We start from the raw sequence: 23,607 nt of genomic DNA on the forward strand, positions 1-23,607 counted from the left end.
CTTAACCACACACATCTCTTTTATTCTGATGCCAACTTTAATATCCTACACATGTTGTTAACTGTAAGCATATTTTTAATCAAATGTTCAGAAAATATTAGAATATAAGAGATGTCTGAATTTGCAGGTATCTTCCCAAGCAAACCACTACATAGGAAAAAAAATAGAGTTTGTACGAGAAAATTCAAACACTATGAAGTGCATTGGTAACAGGCTACACCAGATGAGGATGAGAGGATAAAAACAACATCAGCTGTGTTAATTTTGTCTAATATGTTTAGATTAAAAACACTGGCTATATTTACTATCTGTCACTGAACCTGTTGCCTTTGAAATAACTGATCTAAACAGAAAATACGTGATTTGTCAAATCCCAACACATCTTGGCCATTGCAAGATTCAGTAACTAAAGGTCTCTCTCAGTTTTGCCTTTTAAAAAAATAGTTCTATTTTTGCAAGTCTTGAATGTATGTAGTCTTAAAAAATGCTGATTTGGAGAGTCATAAACAGTCCGGCTGTGTCTACACTGGCATGAATTTCCGGACATGCTTAAAACAGAATAGTTTTTGTTATAAGTATTTCCGGAAAAGGAGCATCTACATTGGCAGGCTGCTTTTCCAGAAAAGCCCTTTTTCCGGAAAAGCGTCCGTGGCCAATGTAGACGCACTTTTCTGGAAAAGAGCCCTGAGTGTCATTTTCGCGATCGGGGCTTTTTTCCGGAAAAGACTACTGGGCTGTCTACACTGGCCCTTTTCCGGAACAGTGTTCCGGAATAAGGACTTATGCCCGAACGGGAGCAGAATAGTTTTTCCGGAATAGCGGCTGATTTTGTACAGTAGAGCGTCGTTGCTTTTCCGGAAATTCAAGGGCCAGTGTAGACAGCTCGCAGCTTATTCCGGAAAAGCGGCTGATTTTCTGGAATAAGTGGCCCAGTATAGACACAGCCTCCCTGTCTGTGGTTCTTCAGCTTAAGAATCTGAGTGCTGGCCATTTCCCAAGAGAACAAATGTAAAACTTTATTTTCAGATCAATCATATTAGCGGTGTGGGCATGTGTGGCAGGCAGGGGGAGGAAGAGATAGCTATTAGCTGAAAAGGCCAGGCCCATGTTCCCACTCATTTTTCATGTCCATGTGCAGAATTACTTTTTTTCTGTGCACCGATAAGGCTCTGTCTACACTACATTGCTCTTCCAGAAAAAGCTACGCAAATTGCAAACTGCAAATTGTGTAGCTTTTTCCACTTCTTTTTTTCAGAAGAGGCTTTTCTGACATTTGGCCCATCTACATTGGGCTAAATGTCAGAAAAAAAAACCTTTTTCAGAACATCCCTTCTTCCTCATAAAACAAAGTTTACTGAGATGCCGAAAAACCATGTCTGCTCTTCTGAAAAAAATTTCGGAAGAGCAGACACATTCCCTGGATGCCACACAGTTTTTCCAGGATACCACCAGTATCCCCGAAAAACTCTGTAGTGTAGTCATAGCTATAGGGAAGTGATGTATCATACAACAAAAGTCATTTGGCACATGGACATTGTGTGGTGAGGGTGGGGAGGAGGAATTGGGGTGAAGGTTCTAAATGGGGATTCCAGGCTGGGGCAGATAGTTGGGGTGCAGGAGAGGGTGAGGGATCTGTCTGGGGATGTAGGCTCTGGAGTGCAGGAGGGGCTCCAGGCTGAGGATTGGGCCGAGGCATTTGGAATATCAGAGGGGGCTGTGGGTTAATGCAGAAGATTGGGGTTCAAAATGGGGTAAGAGCTCTGGGATGAGCCCAGGGATAAGGAATTTGGATGCAAAAGGGGGCTTCCAGTTTGGAAAAGGGTTCAGGCCTGGGGGCTTAGGGTAGGGAAGGGATGGGGTTCAGGCTTACCTGGGTGGCTCCTGGTCATCAGAGCTGAGCCAGGGTGCCTGGCACCTGTCTGTCCTAGGGCACTGTGCTATGCTCAGAAACAGTCAGCAGGCCTAGCTCCTGGGGGGAGGGGGGGGGCATAAGGCTCTGCAGTGCGCAGTGTGCACTGCTCTTGCCTGCTAGCACCCCTCTCCCACCCACCCCAACTCCCACTGGTCAATGGGGGTATGTCTACACTACAGCACTATTTCAAATTAACTTAATTTGAAATAGTTAATTCGAATTAAACTAATTCAAAATAGCACATCTACACACAAAAACTATTTCGAAATAGCATTTTGCTATTTCAAAATAGTGCATCCACACTGAGTGGACCCTGAACCGAAGTTAAGGTTGGCCAGGACCAGTGCCGGCAGGGCATCAGGTTAGGACTTAGTGTGTGGGGCTGCTGCCTGAGGCTAACTGAGCTCTGTGCTTAAAGGGACACTACCACCACCCCAGACAGACAGTTCTCAGGGTTCCCCGCTTGCTTGTCTACCTTGATGAGGGACAGCAAAGTAGTCCTGTCTTGGAGTGCCCTGAGTGCCCGCACTTGGGACACCATAGAACTAAGCCACATGGAGCCAGAGCTGCCCCTGTGCATGCCGGTGCATCTTGTGGGGTTGTTGCCATCAAACCGGCTTCACTTGCTACAGGCTGCCATCCAGGGGTCTATCAGGGGGCTGTCAGGATCCAGGAGGCCCTGAGGAAGAGCATCTACCCCGAGGAGCCCTCAGAGCCTCCCTGGTCCTCCCCACCGGGGGCTCGTGCCCCATTCCTCCCTCACGTCCTTTCACTTACCTGTCCCTAGCCCCCTTTTCTGATGTCAAATAAAAGACACGTATGTTCAAAAATAGAAACTGGGTTTATTGAACCAAACTGGGGGCGGGGGATGGACCTCTGGGGAGACTGGGAAAAGGAGGTGGGAGAGGGGAAGAGAGGGTGGGAGAGGGGAGGGGGAAACCTGGGAGGAGGGAGCTGGAAGGGGGAAGCAAGGGGAAAAAGGGGGAGGGGAAGCTCAGGGCTCAGGGTTGGGGGTCTCATCGGACCAACCTGACTTTCATGCAAATCTGCTCCTGGGTTCGCATGTGGCCTTTGGTGGTCAGGTTGGCAGGTATCCTACCATAGACGTCCATGTTCCTCCATCTAAGGCTGAGATCATGGAAGTTGGGGGCATCCCCCCCAGACCTGAATAAGGTCCATGATCTCCACCCTGGACCAGGAAGGCACCCACCTTCTCCAGCCCCTGTCAGGCTCCTGTGAACTGTCAGACTGCTCCTGGGGAGCGGTGGAGGGCTGGCTGCCAGTGGCTTGCTGGCCACTGCTGGCTCTGGGCTGGCAGGCGTGGAGCTGGCACAGGCACTGTGGCCAGGGTCTACCCCTTTAATGTCTCCGGGGCTGGGGGAGAGGAGAGTAAGTTTTCCTGGTTGTGCCCAGAGTGGCCACCAGGGCTCCCTGGGAAGGGCTGGAGGCCCCCTATTTTGAATTAAGTGTCTACACAGCACTTAATTCAAAATAGCTATTTCGAATTTGTCATTACTCCTTGTAGAATGAGGTTTACCAAATTCGAAATAAGAGCTCCACTATTTCGAATTTATTTCAAAATAGCTGTTTGCCTGTGTAGATGCTATTAAAGTTAATTCGAAATAACTGCTGTTATATTGAATTAACTTTGTAGTGTAGACATACCCTGGTAGTGCAGAGCCAGGGCAGCATGCAGAACCCTGTGGTCCCCCAGGGCCTCTGACCATTTCCCTGCCAGCCTGAGTGTGACTGAGATCAGTGCTGGAACACCAGGCATTCTTTCAGCACAGCCATTAGCAGCTTTTTCATCTGATCAGATTCAATATTGTATAGACTCTCAGACACACATCCTCCCTCTCCCCCAATCCCTTTCCTAGTACCCCAAATCCATCCTTCTGCTATGCTGCGAGGTCGCTGTAGTCACAGCAGTATTACCCCTCAACATGTTGAAAAGTAGGTAAGTGGTAGTCTCAATGGACAAGAACCTTCCTATGAATTTCCTACCCTGCTCAGAATGGCAGAGATTTCTTATCCGAACAACTCTACTGGAAATCCAATGACAGCATTTCACACATGCAAATTTGATTCTCTCACTATTACAGCCTCTTTCTGGGTGGCTCTCCTTCTGTCCTGTGTCTTCTTGGTGGGATGAAAGAGGATGAAGGGCCATGTTAGATAACACCAAAGAGCAGTTCACACTACAATTAGTTCTTTGCTTTTTTCATGCATGTCAATGGCATAAAAAAAGGATGAACAGGGAATTTGGGGGTAATCCAGACACAGAGATGAGTCTTTTTACACGAGTCTTAAACTCTTTCTTTTATCATTGGTCCAAGGGCCAGTGCTGAAGGGAAAAAACTTTACTGATTCTCAAATCATTTGTAATTGGCCTAATAAAGTGTCTAGGTCTTTGTCAAATGACATGAATATAAACCTTAAAAACATATCAATTTGTTACCCTTTTACCTTTCCCCACTTCTATTCTGATATATTATTTCATCATTAAAACTATTATTTATACTACCTGAAGCTAAGATTCTGTGAGCTTTCAGATAATAAAAAGAACTGGTTGGCAAGGAAGTGGCCTCAGAAAACACATTGGAAATAAAGTGGCAGGGTGAGGGGAAAGATAACAGTCAGAATGATGTGATGATAAGAGTTGCTAACTCGTGATGTTTGAGACACAAAAAATGTCTTCTATCATGGAAAAGCTGAACATACCAGCTTTCCACTGGCATATGAGTTGTCTCTCTAGCTCTAACAGCTGTCAGGATAATGGATTTTAAAATTGCTTGTTCCTCAACTGAACGTTTTAAAAGTGCTAGTTCAGGACCAAATATAGCAGGTCCCATAACTTGCTCCAGTGTAACTGCAGATGTCTGCAAGTAATCAGGTGTCTCATATTTGTGGCTGCAAGACAATATCAATTCAAAATTAAGCTCAAAGTAATCTAAGCTCATTTCTGGACACTGGTGCTCCCTCCCTGAGGGCTTTGGGGCTTGAGCACCAATGGAAAAAAAGTGCTTAGTAAATACTGGTGGACCATATGAATCAGCTCCTGCCCTCTTTCCCCATCACCTCCCACTTGCCATTGGGTCCTATTGATCAGCCCCTCCCCCCAGCTCCTCCCATCCACCACTGATCAGCTGTTCAGTGGTAGACAAGAGGCAGTAGGAGAGAGAGGGAGGAGTGGGAGCAGGAAGAGGTGGAGCGAGAGCGGGACACCCTTAGGGGATTAGCTTCCTTTTCCACATCTAGATTACAGATATAGTTGGTTTTTTAGGGTTTACCCAGTAACATCAATGAAACTCTTTTGCCTTTGCTTTTACGTGCTCCCTAATCATAGAATCCTAGGGCTGGAAAAGACCTCAGGACGTCATTGAGACCAGCCCCCCGCCCAAAGCAGGACTGATCCCAACTAAGTTTCATGATGCCACTGCATTCCTCAGGTATGACTGCTTGCACTGAGTTCTGATTGTAAGCAATGCAACTTGTCTGCTAAATGATGCTCAAAAATTACCTTTGAAAGTGCACTTACCTGGTCTGTAATCTGCTTCCCTGCCCGCTATGAGCTTTAAACTAGGTATATATAGATGTATCAAGGATGCAATCTGTACTACTGGAATGTAGTTTTACCCATGCAGCTGTGGTAAAATGGAACATTAATACGTGCATGGCCAATTTTTGTTTAACAATGCTTTGACCTGCATGTCCCTTGTGCTATTAAAGGAGTGAAGATATTTGAAAGCATGAACAAAACCTCCTGGTAACCCAGACCCATTTCTGAGCCTACAACAACCTTCCATATTTACTCTGTGGGAGCTAGGTCTACACTGTTGGTGGAAGAGTTCTGAATATCAAACTTGTACCTCAAATAAACAGCTTGTAACCTCTCCATAGCAATGTCCAGAAAGCTGATCAGAGGTAGATTCTCCATTGCAATTGACCTGCAGGCATGTCAGTATAACATGTTATTAAAAATATGAGTAAAGCAGACTAAATACTGAGCAGATGTACAAATGAGTACATTAAGAGATTGCTTTTCAGGAGGAAAAAATAGCAGCCTAAGTTAAGGACAGTAGCTCAAAAAGGTAAGTAGTAGGTGAGCTCTAATGCTAAAGCTTGTCGTTAAGCTGACCCAATTTACAGGAATGAGTAGAATGTCTTCAAACACAAGCAATGTCTATTTACTGAACATAGAGTGAGGTCCATTTTAAAAAATAACTATTGAGCATATAATGAATTTGATTTTGCCACGTTTATGGTCTTTCCTATATTTAAAATGAAAATGACATGGTAAATGGAATTATCAGAATAAATATTAATGTTTCAATACCACCTGCTGTAACAGGAACATATTTTCAAGTAGTATAGATTGTAGGATCTATGGGGCAGGGATTGTGTTTGCATATTTTGGCCAGTACTGCAAATCTTAATAATGAACAGTAATAGCAGCTGGACCCACAAAATCAAGCCTGCTTCATCTGTAAAATCCCATATTAGAACATGAGTTATGAGGCACCTGACTACCTGATAATCACGTAAATGAGGTAATGCATTTTGATGGGGTGAACCATTATGTCTCACTTTGAAAAAAAATTGCTTAAAAGAACAGTGGGATTTTGAATGGTGTTCAGACTTTTCATACTGGCCTCATTTGGGAAAAAGTCTCCTCTTCACTATAAGATTTTAAATTTGAGAAACAGAGCATGAAAGACAGTGAAATATATCGCCTATGCCCAAGGCAAGGGTTTTCCTGCTAACCTGTACCACAGTTGGGACAATGGTAAGCAGTCCTCTCAGGTCATGGTGGAACGAAAGGACAATTTCCACAGTACTCCTGGTGCTTTTCTTTTCTACTCCCATCTTGAAATGTTCCTTCTCCACCCTGGCTGTTACCCCAGCAGCTATCTTCTTGCTGAAGTTCTGAGCAGAAGAGAAACCAAATGGTGAGAAAACCCAAACAGCAATGTAATAGTAGCAGCTGGCAAACACGGAAGAGTTATTTCCACTAGCTATGAACACAATGTGTCTGCAGAGAAAGCACCATTTAGAATCACGATTAAAGGGACACTGGACAGGCTTGGCTTTATCTCCAAGTTGGAATCTTCATGTTGGGCTACATCCTGCAAACTGCAAGTTTGGGATCCCCTGCTCTCTGGATCCCAACCGGTGTGAAGAGCACTCAGCCCTGTGAAGGACCAGATCTCAACAGCTTGCCTGATTACGATATTACTGCCTGAAAGAGCAGTTGCACGGCGCTCCTTCCCATAGTATCTGACTACACCGTTGCCAGGAAGGATCTTAGCCTCACAACATAGTCACGCAGAAGGGATAATACATTGCACCTTAGTTTCCTCCATTTACATAGCAGAGACTGAAGAGGTTGTGCTTTGCTACAGCAGAGGATTGTGTTTAACCACAACAACAGACAAGGAAATAGCACAGGGGAAGAGAGAAAGCCCATGTTGATAAACAGCTCTGAAGGAAAGGGACATGAAGTTCAGCTCTTTAGAACAGATGTTAAAGGGATTTTGTCAAGGTTGGTTACTCCAATGTTAGATCCATCAGAGGCGCTTTGGTTTGTGGGCACTCTCCTGACAGCAGCTGTCCCTCTAGGCTCTGCCTACTTGCTTCATTTTTCTGTACAATCAGGCCTATACACATGGACAAGATTCTGTTCTTGTACAACAGGCTACAACTTACATCCAGAATTTAACATATTTCATTTAGTTTAAATACAATCTAGGTTCGATGCAAAGCAGGGGTGAGGAACCTTAGTCTTGTCAGAGGCAGGGGAACGGATCCTGCCTGTGGACTAGAGGTTCCCAACCCCTGAACTGTAAAGTATGACTAGAAGAGATGCAGAAATCTTTCTTCAATACAGTAATTCAGCACACATGAGGAGGGACTATTCCACTCCCACTAATTGGAATGAAACGCAGCCCATAAGAACAATCGTAGAATCCTAGGGCTGGAAGAGACTTCAAAGAAGTCACTGAGTCCAGCCCCGTGCCCACAGCAGAACAATCTATAATTGTTTCACATGATTCTGCCTGAGGCTGAACTAATCACTCTTTTTACCTGGTAATAGCAAGCACCTTCTATAGTAAAAGGGATACCATGTTTCTTTAGCTTTGTGATGTTGTGCTTCAAACTTGCAGTTAGTTGTAACTTAGGAGATTCTAAGGACAGTCTCTCAACTCCAAGTGCAGCAACAATCCTTTCGCTGCCACTCTGTAAGGCTACAGTAACAGTGTGGTTGGCAATGACATGGTCATATATGGCAGTGATAGTACCATCTGTAGGAAATCCTGTTGACAGAGAGCCAAATAAGAAAATATAATGCATGATGCTGAAAAGAACCATGCAAGGAAATTTCAGTACTGTTGAATGGCTAGCAATTATCGATAAAATGTAATAAACAGAGAAACTGAGTTTCTTCCACTTTTCATAATAATAGCATAGCTTTTGCTTATACCACTACAGATCAGTGAGTTGCAACTTCTACAATGAATTCACAACATGCATAGACGGCAATGAAACCCCCTAGAGTATTAGGCTACGTCTACATTGTGCTTTCTTGCACAAGAACATATGCAAATGAGGTGTGGCAATGAATATCGCCATGCCTCATTTTCATACTTAATGAGCCGCCATTTTGCACAAGGGGCGTTTGTGAAAGAAGGAGCAGTCATTTTGTGCAAAAAACCCCTCTTGTGCAAAAGCCATTCTGCCGCTTATTTTCAGGCAGAACGGCTCTTGTGCAAGAGGGGGTTTTTGCGCAAGAAGGAGCAGTGTAGACTGCTCATTCTTACACAAAAGTCCCTTGTGTAAAAATGGAGCCTCATTTGCATATGTTCTTGCACAAGAAAACGCAATGTAGATGTAGCCTTACAGTATTAACAAAGGTAAATTTAAAGACTTTACTTGGATTTGGAATGTATTTTTGGAAATCAAGGGCTCCTCTTTCCTAAATAAAGAGATAAGTGATTCTTAACTCTCCTACTCTTTATAGTTTTTGAGAAGCTATACCTCAGGCTTGGTAGGCCATTCAAAGGAATTCAGTATGATACATGTACGTTGTCTGTGGTTCCACCATACTGCTATTAGAACATTTCAAGGGGAAAAAACTGTGAAAACAACCAAACCAGACCATTCAAGGCAAGAGAGGTAGGTGCATTCAGCCTGTAGGAAGTTATCAAAGTCTACATGCCAAATAGGACCTGGTTTATTTTTACTCTACAAATGGATGTTTAGAATACCTCATTCCACAAGATGGTTCATTCTTACATCCATTCTGTTTTATTTTCTTAAGACTATCGGTAAGACTGTTGTTGAAGTTAAGGTGAAGATGGGGAAAATCTGGGCCAGAAGTAAGCAAGTACAACCCCACTGACTCTAGACTGTATGGGCTTGCACCCATTTACGTGCAGTATAAATTCTTTTGTTACATGTTGTGTTACCCACCGATTTGACTGAGTTGTAGTTTTCTCATACCTGCAATTTTCAAAGAGCTGATGTTATGTATGAGAGTCCCAGTGATTCCTCTGTGTTCCCGATTCATGACATTGGAAACATCCATAGAGAGAGCTTGCCCATCCACCTGAAAACTAGCTAGACCCCTTTTGACTCCTTTATTGAGCTCCAGGTGTGTTTTTAACTTTGCTTCCATTGGGATTGCCTGGCTGCCGTTCTGGGTCAATGTGAAAGTGATATTGTGCAGACTGATGTTCCCAAATACATTTCTGTTCCTGAGCTGCAGCCCATACAGTGCCTTATTGAGCACCACACTGATGTTACCTGCAAGGGACAGAAACAGTAATTGCACAGAGCCCTTTGGCTTGGGAAACTGGCACGAGAGGAGAAAAAATAATCAGATTGGACAACCATGAAGAGTAACCCTTTAATTTAATATAGACAGGAATTAAGGGCATGTCCATCAGCTGTGATAAATTATTTAGCTCATTCCAGTTAGGCAATCTGCTTAGTGAAAGAGAGAGACAGCAATTAGCTAGTGGAAGTACCTTTTGATGAGAGCATTGTATTAGCATTTCTGATTAAATTAGCATTTCTTAAAAATTAGCATATTTTAAGAGCCAAACTGCTTTCCAACACCCTGGACTGAGTATATTGCATCATCCAAGGCAGGGGTGGGCAATAATTTTTGATCAGGGACCACTCCAAGATTTTGAAAAGTGGTCAAAGGAGGGTGTGTGGGATTTGGGATGGTGGTCGGGTGCAGAAGGGAATTTGGGGTAGGCGTCTGGGGTGCAGGAGGGGATGTGGGGTCTGAGAAGGAGTTTAGGTGAAGTAGGTGATTGTGACGTTGGGCAAGGGATTAGGGTGCTGGCTGGGTCTGGGAGGGAATAGGGGTGAAGGAATGAACTTTGACCTGGAAGAGGGGTGTAGCAGAGGTGCAGGCTCTGGGAGGAATTGTGATCTGGGGCAGTGTGCAGAGGATTTGGGTGGTGTCCTGGGGCAGGGAGTTAAGAAGTGGGAAGGGCTGGGGTGCAAGAGGCAGGAGCTGAAGTGCAGAAGGCAGGCCCTGGCTGGGAGTCACTTACCTTAGGCAGCTCCCAGCCATCAGTCCAACAGGGTCCCTGAGGCAGGATACCTCCTGCAGCAACCCCAGTCACAACATGGTTTCCCTCCATGTGCCGCTCAGGATCATGCGTCCCTTGGAGGCAAGAGACTTTGCACGCACTTCCATGCCCTCTGGCCTACCAGGTCCTGGGGGCAGAGGAGCGCGCAAAGCCTCTCTCCCCTGTCCCCCTCCCGCACCAAGGTGGGCTGCAGGCCAGATGGTGCCAAGCCCTGATCCAAGGGAACCTTGTAGAGGGACTGTGGCACAGAAAGCGCATGGTGACCCAAAGGCACATGGTACTGCTCCCATACATGGTGGGGATGGGACCATGTGCACAATCCCTGTGTGCATAATCCCTCCCCGACCTCTGCAGCACACTTTCAGCAATTCCTCTGTTGCAATCCATAGACCCAGCCTAGAGGGGGAGGGAGCTGTGGGCCAGCCTCACCCTGTATTTTCTGTAGAGACGGTTGGGAAATATATTGCTCCCAATGAAAAATGGCAATGGAGACAAACTTGTTTCATTTTCCTCAAAATTTGTTCAAAATGTTTTGGGGTTTTTGTCAAAAAATAAAACTTTGAAAACCCAAAACATCTCATTTTAAGTCTAAAAGAGTATAAAATGATTCCCATTGAAAACCATGAACATTTTCAGTCAAAACAGAAACATTTTAATGATCTGTATTGCCAATTTCCATTTAAAAACAATTTTTATCTCTACCCAGTGGACAGCTGGTCACATCACAAGAAACTCACCATAAATATTAAATTGATGCTGTTAGGATATAAATTTTCAGGCCTGTGTTAAGGGTCAATATATTAAGACTTTAGGTATTTTTATCACTTACAGACGTCTAGACTGGCATGATTTTCCAGAAATGCTTTTAATGGAAAAATTTTCCGTTAAAAGCATTTGCGGAACAGAGCGTCTAGATTGGCACGGACGCTTTTCCGCAAAAGCACTTTTTGTGGAAAAGCGTCCCTGGCCAATCTAGACGCGTTTTTGCGCAAAAAAAATCTCAGCTGTCTACACTGGCCCTTTTGCACAAAAGTTTTGCACAAAAGGGACTTTTGCCCGAACGGGAGCAGCATAGTATTTCTGCAAAAAGCACTGATCTCTTACAGAAGGAAGTCAGCGCTTTTGCGGAAATTCAAGCGGCCAGTGTAGACAGCTGGCAAGTTTTTCCGGAAAAGCGGCTGATTTCCGGAAAAACTGGCCAGTCTAGACACAGCCATTGACTACAGACACATAAAAACAAAGAATCAAAATCACAGTCTGCCTGTGTATGGGCCTTCTCTCACTGTGGTAGTCTGTGGTCTTATTCTTAAACCAAGGCCTTTGGCTAAGCAGCAGGGGCAGCCACAGAGGCGTAATGAGGGGAGGCGGGGGAGGAGGGGCAGTTGCCCCTGGATGCCATGCTAGGGGGCAACTGTCTGAGGTGGGAGTGCACAGCCCCACACATCATTGCAAGTCCAGCACTGCTGGGCCACATGCTCCCAGCTGAGGCAGAGCTTGCTGATGGGATCGGAGACTTCTAAGTTAGGGTTACCATCCACCCGGTGCTTGGCTTTGCAGGAGGGGGTGGGGGATTGGGTTAGAGCAGTGGGGGGGCCTAGCTCTGAGGGTATGTCTACACTACCCCCCTAGTTCGAACTAGGGGGGTAATGTATGCATACCGAACTTGCTAATGAAGCCCGGGATTTGAATTTCCCGGGCTTCATTAGCATAAAGCCGGCTCCGCCATTTTTAAAAGCCGGCTTGTTCGAACCCCGTGCCGCGCAGCTACACGCGGCACGGGCTAGATAGTTCGAACTATGTAGCCATTCCGATCTATCTGTACACCTCGTTCCACGAGGCGTACAGATAGTTCGGAATAACTACGTAGTTCGAACTATCTAGCCCGTGCCGCGTGTAGCCGCGCGGCACGGGGTTCGAACAAGCCGGCTTTTAAAAATGGCGGAGCCGGCTTTATGCTAATGAAGCCCGGGAAATTCAAATCCCGGGCTTCATTAGCAAGTTCGGTATGCATACATTACCCCCCTAGTTCGAACTAGGGGGGTAGTGTAGACATACCCTGAGGGAGGGGTAGGTGCATTGGGTTAGAGGGGGAACTGGGGTGCCTGGCTCTGGGAGAGGGGCATTGGGTTGAAGGGGGGGAGGGGCTGCAGTGCCTGGCTCTGGGGTAAGGATGGCTGCATTGGGTTAAAGCAGGGGGGCTGGTGGTGCCTGTTTCTGGGGGAGAGATGGCTACATTGGGTTAAAGCAGGGGGGCTGGAGGTACCTGGCTCTGGGGGACGAGTGGGTGCATTGAGTGTACTTATAATTTTTTTAAGGGATACTTTACAAAAAAAAAAAAAAAAAAAAAAAAGCTTGAGAAACACTGCTCTAACCATTCCTTTCAGCCTCCCTGTTTCCTTTCTCCTTTGGCAAGCTGGGCAGGCAGCAGTTTTGGTAAAAACATATCAGACATGTGCGCACAGTTCTTGTGGCCCCTCAGCTGGTGCTGGATAATCAGGGCCTCAGTTCAAAAGGAGGTGGCATTACTGAGGTGATCAATCCGCCCACATTTTGTTGAAGATTTTCCAAAGAAAATGCCGGTGTTTTCTATAGGTCACCCACATCTCCCAGTCATAGCAGAGACTTGGGATTAACATGGCTTTCTCAACTAAAAGTTGTATATGTATTCAGATGTTGTGATTATGAACACCTGGTGAGGCAGTCTGCTCAAGGCAAGTCTGGTCTCAAATCTTGACATCTATGGCTTCAGTTAAATGGCTTATGTGAAATTTGGAAGAGCAGCTCAGAGAGACCTCTCTCCTTTACTTAAGGATAGACTTTCACGGCAGCCTGAAGGAAAAAGTCCTCGTGGCAGACAGAAAGCCATGCCTGAAGTGTAATCTCAGCCTTAGACTACTTATTGCTTCAAGTGCCCTGAAGAGAGTGAGGGCGATTGTCGTGTTGTGTGTTAGTTTTATTTAAAAGATTTTCTGTGTGTTATTTTAACAGGTAAATTAATCTCTTACATTCATAACTATGATGTAGTTTATCGCTGTGCGAAAGTATGAAAACCAGCTAGGTTGACTAGGTAAGTAATTACGCAGTTAGGAAGCATTACAGATTTCTTACAATAAATTTGATATGCTCAAAATCTTTTTACCTTTTATTCATTAAAGCAACGAGTTACTCGTTTGCTATAACAGTGGTTTTAAATGCTTGATTGAAATATAGTGATGAAATTCATATTTAGGTTATATAACATTTATTTCTCTTGTGTTTTATAATACTTACATATTTTAAGAATTTGACATTTTTAATATAAAAGACAAGAACGTCACGAGAATGGGATACGAATAAATTAAAGAGAAAAAATTATTTAAGAGAATGTAAACCACAAAAAATCTCATTTATATTTGTCTGTAGTTAGTAAAATAAGTAATTCATTAAACGATAAATATCCTAAGAGGAAGATTATTTACAGTAGTGTAGCAAGGGGGGACAGGGGAGAGTTGCCCCTGGGGCATCATGTTGGGGGGCCAATTTAGTCCCCCTCCACTCCCCCATCATATCTCAGCTCACCTGCTCCTACTCCACCCGCCCTCACCGGCTGGAGCCGCCTCCTCCCTGCCTCTCCGCCCCCAGCCCAACCTCCTCCATCTCTGCCGGTGGGTTAGTGCGTGCAGGGGCCTGGCCCCAAACTGGAGAGGGCGGGGGAAGACATGGTACAAGCTCCCCCCCTCCCAGGATCGGGCTCGGCCGTGAGCCAAGTTTGGGGCCCTGCTGCGTGGTGGCAGCGGTGGGGGGGGGGGAGGGGGCATCACAAATGTTGTCTTTGCCCCCAGGCACATAACACCCTCACTACACCTCTGGGAAGACAGTAGCTGGGAAATCTATAGTCACGTCCTCACACTTCCCAAACCAATCACACTGAAATACAGCAATTCTGGGCCATTTGAAAGGCAATATTATCTGTTACTTCCAGATAAAGAAAAGAGCCTAGAAGATTTAAAGAAAACTTGGGTTTATAGCTTTCTGTCTGACAAGGGCTGACTTATCAAATGTTGGGTTTTAAAATCCTTGTTTCTTTATTGTTTTTGTCATTTTAGTCCCCACTTCTTTATTCTTCATCTGGATGGTCTCAGTCTGGTTCTTTGATTATTTCTGTCTGCCGGGTGCGAACCAATCAAAGTAGTTGGATATAAATGGTTAGACAATCATGGTACAGTATGTTTGGATTCATTAGTTAAATTTCAGTAAAATGATTGGTTAAGGTATCACTGAGAATATTACTATATAAATTGGGGAAAAAGAAGATATGAGGAAGAAAGGAAAAAAGAAACTGGATTCAAGCTTGCTGAAAGCTAACCTCAATAAACATTGAGTTTAACCTCAATAAAACTCTCTGAATTCCGGAAACTGATGCTGTCTGTTCATGCGAGAAGGACGAGAGAAGTGAAGGCATAAGCCTTCTAAACATCTGTTTTCTGTTCTAAGCTGCTAATAGTGTTAAATACATAAAAAAATCATGGTGATATTTATACTCAGTGTATAATAAGAAACCTCCCTTGGTAGCCACACACATACAACTATCCTCTTGAATTTAAGAGGAATAAGGGATCTTCCGGAAAAGGCTTTATTTTCCGAAAGATCCCGTCTAGACTGGCGCTTTTCTCCGGCAAAACCCTGAGCCGGAAAAAAGCGGCAACCATATTCATGCAAATGCTGCGGGGGATATTTAAATCCCCTGCAGCATTTGCAATTCCGACTGGTCTCATTAGCATCCCTTTTCCGGAAAAGGGTGCCAATGTAGACACAGCCATAGTGAGGAAGTACCTTCATGAATGTTGTTCTTGCGCTTCAGAGATCCATTCAGAGAAAAAAACTGTGGTATGACCTCCAAGCCACCAATGTTGTGTTGGACTTTCCCATACAGGGACAGGACAAGACCAACTTTCTGCTCCTTGGCTCCCACAAAATCTAGATGAAGCCTGTTCTCATTTAGCTTCAGCTCAGAAGATAATAAAAGTCTAAGAAGGAAAGAAACAAACACAAGTATCTGGCGTAACATTATCAATAAAGATGTGTTATGAGCATTCAATATTTAATATCACTCTACCTCTTTATTAACGTATGGCAAAACTGAACCTCCATTTTGCACAGTGGCTGTCTAGTGTATATTCTGCGCTTATGCTAGATAAGTGTTGAACATGGTAAAAGAAATCCATGAAACAAGTTGGAGAACAATTTTTCCTTCATCTTTGGTGACCATAACACACCAAACATAAGCAAGCTTCCTTATTTCCATTTGCTTAGAGCAGACTCCACTGCTTCTCACTAGAAAAAATAATTCTAGAGATTACATTCAAAAGGTCAAATTTCAAACAAGACTGAAGGCCACTCCTATTTATTTACATGCATATTTGTGCAAGCAACGGAGCTTGTCTGACATGCCACTATTGGTTGACTGCTCACTGTATTCCCACACCCTTCATGAGTATGCACAAGAGACTCTTTATGTGTACAAAAATGAACACTTAGGCTGAAAGAGTGGTCCAATGTACTTGGAGAATTTTTAAAATCTCCCGTGGAGTAAATTTTAAAAGTTTGTACCATGTTCAACTAGCCGGTTACACCAGCATGGTCTAGTGTACAAAGAGAAAAAGGACTTTGCAGTGTTCGATTGAGAGTGCATGAGATGCACACATCCTGCACCAGAACATCCATAAGAACATATACTTGAAGTAGTAATTTCACAATTTTTTCTTCCCCTGCCAATGGAATTTTGAACAAAGTACTTGAATGTTTATAAAAATTCAAAGCCTCTTTCAGGAGATAATTTTACACTGGGGAGATATGAACAGAATTGCTGCAGGAGTGAAAGGTGGTGCTGGTGCCAATGCCGTCTGTAGCCACCTTCCTAAACTGTCAGGGAAATCTGTGACTGGTGCTGGTCCATGGACTGGTTGTTGAGAAACTGTGCTCTAAAAGAGGCATGGTCCAATGGATTAAATCCAGGGCTTGGTGTTAGACAGACTAAGGTCTACACACCGGTCACTGAAGGTCCTTCACAGAACTTTTCAGATATTGGGTAATACTGATGCTTCTCACTATGCCTCACTATGCCTCCTACTCCCAGGGAAGCTGGCAAATAGCAATTCTGCTTCACTTGCCAGAGAAAAATGAGAAAAAAAATTGATGACCTAACATGAAGAACTAATTTACTCACAGGGTTTCTCTCCTGCTCTCTACTTAATCTATGAACATTGATCTAAGAAAGCAGCCAGTAGAGAGAGGCTTATAACATTGTTCTTGTGTTTCAAAAACTCAAAGAGCAAAATATTGCCATATCTAGGAGTATGCAAAGAACATAGTCTCTACTCAATGGCTTTCTGCAGATGTCAGAATGCAAAATTTCATGCTTAAAACTGAAAAAACCCACATATATATTAAGGAGAACTCTTCAGAATGTCCATTATGGAAGGTTACTATTACATTGTTTTCTTTACCTTGTTGGAGATACTTTGCTCATTAGCTGCAGCTGTACTGACTCTGGTTCTGTCAGAATTGCCTGATACAGAAGAGCGCTCACTCCAACAACCCTCATATTCTTTCTATTCTCCTTGCTCATATCAGCCTCCAGCAGCACTAGATCCTTTCCACGAGAACGAAGGTAAAGTGATCCTCTGAAGCTGTTCTCACCATAGCTCTTAACAGCTGCATGGGCCTAAGTGCAGGGGGGGGGAGGGGGATTGAGAACAAGACACTTACCGCATTAGGAAAGTCGGTTGACACATGACAAAACAATGCAGTGTCACATTCAGTACCCCTAATGCTGAGAGCGATGTACAGATGGAGGGTCTCAGAAATCCCGTGTTAAAATCTAACCAGTGGAACTAAAAGGAAGGCTGGAGTGATTTTGCTCTCTCTGGACACTGCTAAATCATTATCCATGGGGCTCAGAAAAAAATACTTCAAAGCAACAATTTGCTTTGCCTTTGGTGATTACTGAATAGGTATTTCCAGTACAGTTTCCCACTGAAGGATAGTACAAGATCTTCACCAACACAAAAAATTCAAGTTATACAACCAGCACACTAGGCTAGACCAGTACTGCACTTGAGACATTTGAGAAAAGAAATATAAATATCTCCAGTGAGGTGCATTTAATAGAAGTTTGTTTGCCAGGTGCTATCACTTACTTCCTTGCAAAAGCATTTTTGATTAAATGGGAAAATGATCAGATTCCCTGACCACTCATTCCACTATTTTAATCATACAATCCAGATATGAGGGATTTATTACAGGCTGGAGGGGAGTACTTGATCAAAATACAGATCGTATTTCACTGGCAACAGTGAGTTAAATGACAACAGTTGGAAAAAAGGGAGACCTGTTGGCTCATTTAGGAGATAATGACTTGATAAGAGACTATATAAGATCTTAGCCAGAGCGTTACCTCCATGTCAGAGTTTTAACTTGAACTTGAACTTATTGCACATCTGCTTGTGATTAGAATGAAAAAGTGGTTAATTACCTTTCATAACTGTTGTTCTTCGAGATGTGTTCCTCATGTACATTAAATTTAGGTATGTGTGCATGCTGTGTGCACACACTGTCAGAAGGTTTTCCCTTCGCAGTATCAGTTGGGCCAGCATGGGGGGCCTTTGAAGTGGTGCTGCTATTTCGGCTAATATATACCCCTGCTGGCCCACCACCCTCTTGGTTCCTTCTTACTGGGCAGGATTTGGAATGGACATGAGCAACACAACTCAAAGAACAACAGTTACAAAAGGCAAGTAACCATTTTTTCTTCTTCGAGTGATTGCTCATGTCATTCCATGTAGGTGACTCCAAAGCAGAAACCCTAAGGAGGCGGGATCGGAGTTCTTACCTTCAACTGAGCGGAAAACAACCCTACCCATGCCTGATGGGCCAATGCAAAAGTATGGACCAAATCACAGAATCATAGAATACTAGGAATGGAAAGGATGTCGAGAGGTTATCGAGTTTAGTCCCCTGCCCTCATGGCAGGATCCAGTACTGTCTAGACAATCCCTGATAGACATTTATCTAATCTACTCTTAAATATCTCCACAGATGGAGATTCCACAACCTCCCTAGGGTGTTTAACCACCCACAGTTAGGAAGTTTTTCCTAATGTCCGAACTAAAACTCCCTTGCTGCAGTTTAAGCCCATTGCTTCTTGTTCTATCCTCAGAGGCTAGGAAGAACAAGTTTTCTCCCTCCTCCTTGTGACACCCTTTAGATACCTTACAACTGCTATTATGTCCCCTCTCAATCTTCTCTTTTCCAAACTAAACAAGCCCAATTCTTTCAGTATTCCTTCACAGGTCATGTTCTCTGGACTTTTAATCATTCTTGTTGCTCTTCTCTGGATCTTCTTCTATTTCACCACATCTTTCTTGAAATGTGGTGCCCAGAACTCCCTTATCCACAAGACTTGTTATCCTATCAAAGAAAGCTATCAGATTGGTTTGACATTTGTTTTTTACAAATCCATGTTGGCTGTTCCCTATCACCTTATTATCTTCCAGGTGTTTGCAGATGATTTCCTTCATTACTTGCTCCATTATCTTTCCTGGCACAGAAGTTAAAACAGACTGGTCTGTAGTTTCTTGGGTTGTTCTTATTTCCCTTTTTATAGATGGGCACTATATTTTCCCTTTTCCAGTGTTCTGGAATCTCTCCTATCTTCCATGATTTTCCAAAGACAATAGCTAAAGGCTCAGATACCTCCTCTATCAGCTCCTTGAGTATTCTAGGGTGCATTTCATCAGGCCCTGGTGACTTGCAGATATCTAACATTTCTAAGTGATTTTTAACTTGTTCTTTTTTTATTTTATCACTATGTTAGGCATTCCTTCATCAGACTTCTCGGTGAAGACCGAAACAAAGAAGACATTAAGCATCTCTGCCATTTCCAAGTTTCCTATTACTGTTTCTCCCTTCTCCCTGAGCAATGGGCCTACCCTGTCGTTGGTCTTTCTCTTGCTTCTAATATATTTATAGAATGTCTTCTTGTTTCCCTTTATGCCTGTCACTAGTTTGAGCTCGTTTTGTGCCTTTGCCTTTCTAATCTTGCCCCTGCATTCCTGTATTGTTTGCCTATATTCATCCTTTGTAATTTGTCCTAGTTTCCATTATTTTATGACTCCCTTTTTATTTTTAGATCATGCAAGATCTCTCGGTTAAGCCAAGGCCGTCTTTTGCCATATCTTCTACACAGCGGAATACAGGCAGTCCCCGGGTTACGTACAAGATAGGGACTATAGGTTTGTTCTTAAGTTGAATCTGTATGTAAGTCGGAACTGGCGTCAGCCGCTGCTTAAACTGATCAGTTCTGACTTACATACAGATTCAACTTAAGAAACCCAGGCGTCCCTAAGTCAGCTGCTGCTGAAACTGATCAGCGGCTGATTCCAGGAAGCCTGGGGCAGAGCAACTCTGCCTCGGGCTTCCTGTAGTCAGCCACTGGTCAGTTTCAGCAGCGGCTGACTTGGGGACGCCTGTGGCAGAGCAGCTGGGGTGCTGCTGGGTTGCTGGTCTGCAGGGAGACGGGGAACAAAGCCTTGGAGCACGCCTGCAGCGGGACAGCCCAGGCACGCCTGGGCTGTCCTGCCGCCAGCTTCCCCCGAGGCAAAAGCTGGTGCGCCTGGGCTGCCCTGCAGCCCTAGCCCCTCCGCGGCTTTGCAAAGCCTCGAGGGAAGCCGGCGGTGGGACAGCCCAGGCGCGCCTGGGCTGCCCGGCTGCCCGAGCCCCTCCGTGGCTTTGCTCTGCGTCTTCCTGGTCTGCAGACCAGGGAGACGCGAAGCAGCTTTTCTTGCCCCGGAGTACACGGGCGGGGGGACCCAAGGTCCCGCAGTCCGTGTCCTCCGGGGCGAGAAAAGCCCCGTTCGTAACTGCGGATCCGACATAAGTCGGATCCGCGTAAGTCGGGGACTGCCTGTAGCTTGCTTTTGGGCCCTTAATAATGGCCCTTTGAAAAACTGTCAACTCTCTTCAGTTGTTTTTCCCCTCAGACTTGCCTCCCATGGGACCTTACCTACCAGCTCTCAGAGCTTACCAAAATCTGCCTTCCTGAAATCCATTGTCTCTGATTTGCTTTTCTCCTTTCTACCATACCTTAGAATCACGAACTCGATGATTTCATGATCACTTTCACCCAAGCTGCCTTCCACTTTCAAATTCTCAACCAGTTCATCCCTATTTTTTAAAATCAAATCTAGAAATATCACGTGGCAGCCTTACAAATGGCCAGAATAGGGACCTGAGCCAAAGGCCAAAAAAGAGGCCTGGGCCCTAGTAGTGTGAGCTGTGATGGGAGGAGCTGGCACCCCAGCCAGCTCATAACACTCCTTGATACAGGACGTGATCCACAAAGAGATCCTCTGCGAGGAGACAAGCTGCCCCATCAACTGTAGCGTGATTGCTACAAACAGCTGAGGGGACTTACGGAAGGGCTTTGTCCTATTTCAATAAAGTGCTAAAGCTCTCCTAACATCTAGAGTGTGTAACACATGTTCTTTACCAGAAGCATGGAATTTGGGGTAAAAAAACTGTGAGCAAAATATCCTGGGAGACACAGAAACAAGACACCATTGTTGAAAGAAAAGCTGGGTGAGGGGGGTTACATGACCTTAACCTTAAAAAACTTTAAAAACAACAAATAGACTAATAGCCCCTTAAAGACTAACAAAATATGTAGATGATATCATGAGCTTTTGTGGGCACAACCCACTTCTTCAGATGACAGGAGTGTTAGAAGAAGTTTGTTTTTCCTGTTACACACTAACTCAGTTACCCCTCTGAAGCTTATTCTTAAAGAAAACTGTATAAGGGCAGGGCCTCCGTTTGGATACACATCTGGCCAACATGATGGCTACCAGGAAAGACACCTTGCTGGAAAGGTATGACAGTGAACGTGTCGCTAAAGGTTCAAAGGGAGGGCCCATGAGTTTGATCAGAATCAGGTTAAGGTCCCACTGAGGGATGGGTTGATGGACATGAGGATAAAGTTTGTCCAATCCCTTCAGGAACTGATGGACCATTGGTTCTGTGAAGAGTGTCTTGTCCCATGAACCCAGGTGGAAGGCTGAGATGGCCGCTAGGTGCACCTTAATTGATGAGGAGGATATTCCTTGGACCCTGAGGTCCAGTAAGTAGTCCACGACCAGCAGGACTTGGGCATCCATAGGTGATACCCCTTTCTGGATAGCACAGATAGAGAAATGCTTCCACTTAGCCAAGTAGGTGGCCCTAGTGGAAGGTTTCCTACTTCCTAACAGTACCTCCTGTACCCACTGTGAGCACTGCAGCTCCCCTGCTCTCAGCCGTGGAGCAGGGATGCAGGTTTGGGTGGAAGGGCCTGCCAAAGTTCTGCGTTTTCACATTCGGGTCCAGCGGAAGGGCTATTGGCCTCTCGCAGGATAAGTTCAGCAGGGACATGAACCAATGTTGTCCGGGCCATGGCGGCACAATGAGAATGAGGGAGGTCCTGAATTCCCGAACCCATAGGAGCACTTTGTGTACCAAGGGTGGAAATGCATAAAGCAGCCCCTTGGGCCAAGGGGTAACGAGTGCATCTCCCAGTGACCCCCAACCCAGCCCCAAGAGGGAGTAGAACCTGGGACACTTCCTATTCTGGCAGGTCACAAACAGGTAGGAGAAATCCCCACCTACGGAAAATTTGGAGGGCCACATCCCCCAAGGGACCATTCGTGGCCAGAGAAGGACCTGCTCAGCTGGTCCGCCAGCGTGTTCTGAGACCACAGAATGTAGGAAGCAAACAGGTGAATACCCTCCCCAATTCACACCTCCCAAAGCTGGAGGGCTTACCGACACAGGGGAGGGGAATGGGCCTAACCCAGCCTGTTTATGTAGGAAACTGCGGAGGTGTTGTTGGACAGGATAAGAACCATTCTGCCCCTGAGCAGGGGAAGAAAGCCCCGACATGCAAGACAGACTGCCCGCAGCTCCCTGTGACTGATATGCAGGGAAAGGTCCTCCCGCAACCATATACCATGGATCTGCATGTCACTGACATGAGCTCCCGAGCTAGAATCAAAGACGTCCGTCATCAAATGAATGATCAGCCATGGCCTGGAGAATGGGACTCCCGTGCAGATCACCTCTAGAGTCCACCAGTCCAGGGAGTGGAGGATGTTGGGAGGGGAACAGTCACCACTCTGTCCAAGAGTGGAAGGATGGGTTGTGAACTTGTGGCAGCCACAACTGTAGTAGGTGCATGTGAAACTTGGCATACTGGATCACATAAGTGCAGGTGGCCATGAGTCCCAGGAGGTGCATGCAGTTCCTGGCTGTGGTCATTGGGAATGCCCGCATGGTCATGACAGTTTCTCTGATAGCCAGAAAACGTGACCTGGGCTGGGAGGGCATGGCCCACGTGGAGTCCAGCCAGGTGCCCACGAACTTTATGACCTTAGTGGGGACCAGGGTAGACTTGGCCACATTCAGTAGAAGACCCCGTTCCTGAAAGAGTTCTCATACCATGCCAATGTGGGCCAGCACCTGGTCCAAGGAGGGGTCCTGGACAAGTCAGTCATCCAGGTAAGGGAACACTTGGAAGCCCCACTTTCTCAGGATGGCGGTGACTATGGCCATATATTTCATGAGGAGCCATAGAAAGGCCAAAGGGGAGAGCTATAAATTGGTAACGGTCCTGGCTAACCATAAAGCGGAGGAACCATCTGTTGTGAGGGGTAGTGGAAATATGGAAGTAGGCATCTTTTTGATCGAGCGCAATGTACCAGTCTCCAAGCTTTAGGGATAGGATGATGAATGCCAGGGTCACCATCTTGAACTTGGCTTTGGTAATGAAGGTCTTGAGTTCCCTGATGTCTAGAATGGATCGAAACCCCCCTTTTATCTTCGGAACCAGGAAGTACTGGGAGTAAAAACCCCTACCCATGAACTCCTTGGGGCCCGAGTATCTTAAGGCAATGCAGATGCTGATCAGTCTGTTCAGAGAAAAGGGACTGCCTTTCGAAGGGGAGGTCCTGAATAGTAGCCTGGAGCTCAGGAGGGACTCCAGATCCCTGCAGCCACGAGCTGAATCATGAGACCAGTCCC

At 45.2% G+C, this 23,607-nt stretch overlaps 1 protein-coding gene across 6 annotated transcripts in view; it reads right to left on the reverse strand.

The window, feature by feature from the left end:
* LOC102446612 (uncharacterized) overlaps positions 1-23,607 on the reverse strand; it is a 234,792-nt gene that overhangs the window by 69,990 nt on the left and 141,195 nt on the right. For 5 of the 6 annotated variants that reach the window (XM_075899317.1, XM_075899316.1, XM_075899315.1 and 2 more), the window contains 6 exons: positions 17,004-17,221; positions 15,331-15,524; positions 9,413-9,715; positions 7,997-8,226; positions 6,677-6,838; positions 5,782-5,859 (listed from right to left, as the gene is read on the reverse strand). In XM_075899317.1, coding sequence (XP_075755432.1) covers positions 5,782-5,859; positions 6,677-6,838; positions 7,997-8,226; positions 9,413-9,715; positions 15,331-15,524; positions 17,004-17,221 — 1,185 coding nt within the window. The remainder of the gene's footprint in view (positions 1-5,781; positions 5,860-6,676; positions 6,839-7,996; positions 8,227-9,412; positions 9,716-15,330; positions 15,525-17,003; positions 17,222-23,607) is intronic. The other variant, XM_075899314.1, reaches the window with a different exon arrangement.

This window comes from Pelodiscus sinensis, chromosome 16, assembly GCF_049634645.1.
Source record: "Pelodiscus sinensis isolate JC-2024 chromosome 16, ASM4963464v1, whole genome shotgun sequence".
Lineage (NCBI taxonomy): Eukaryota > Metazoa > Chordata > Testudines > Trionychidae > Pelodiscus > Pelodiscus sinensis.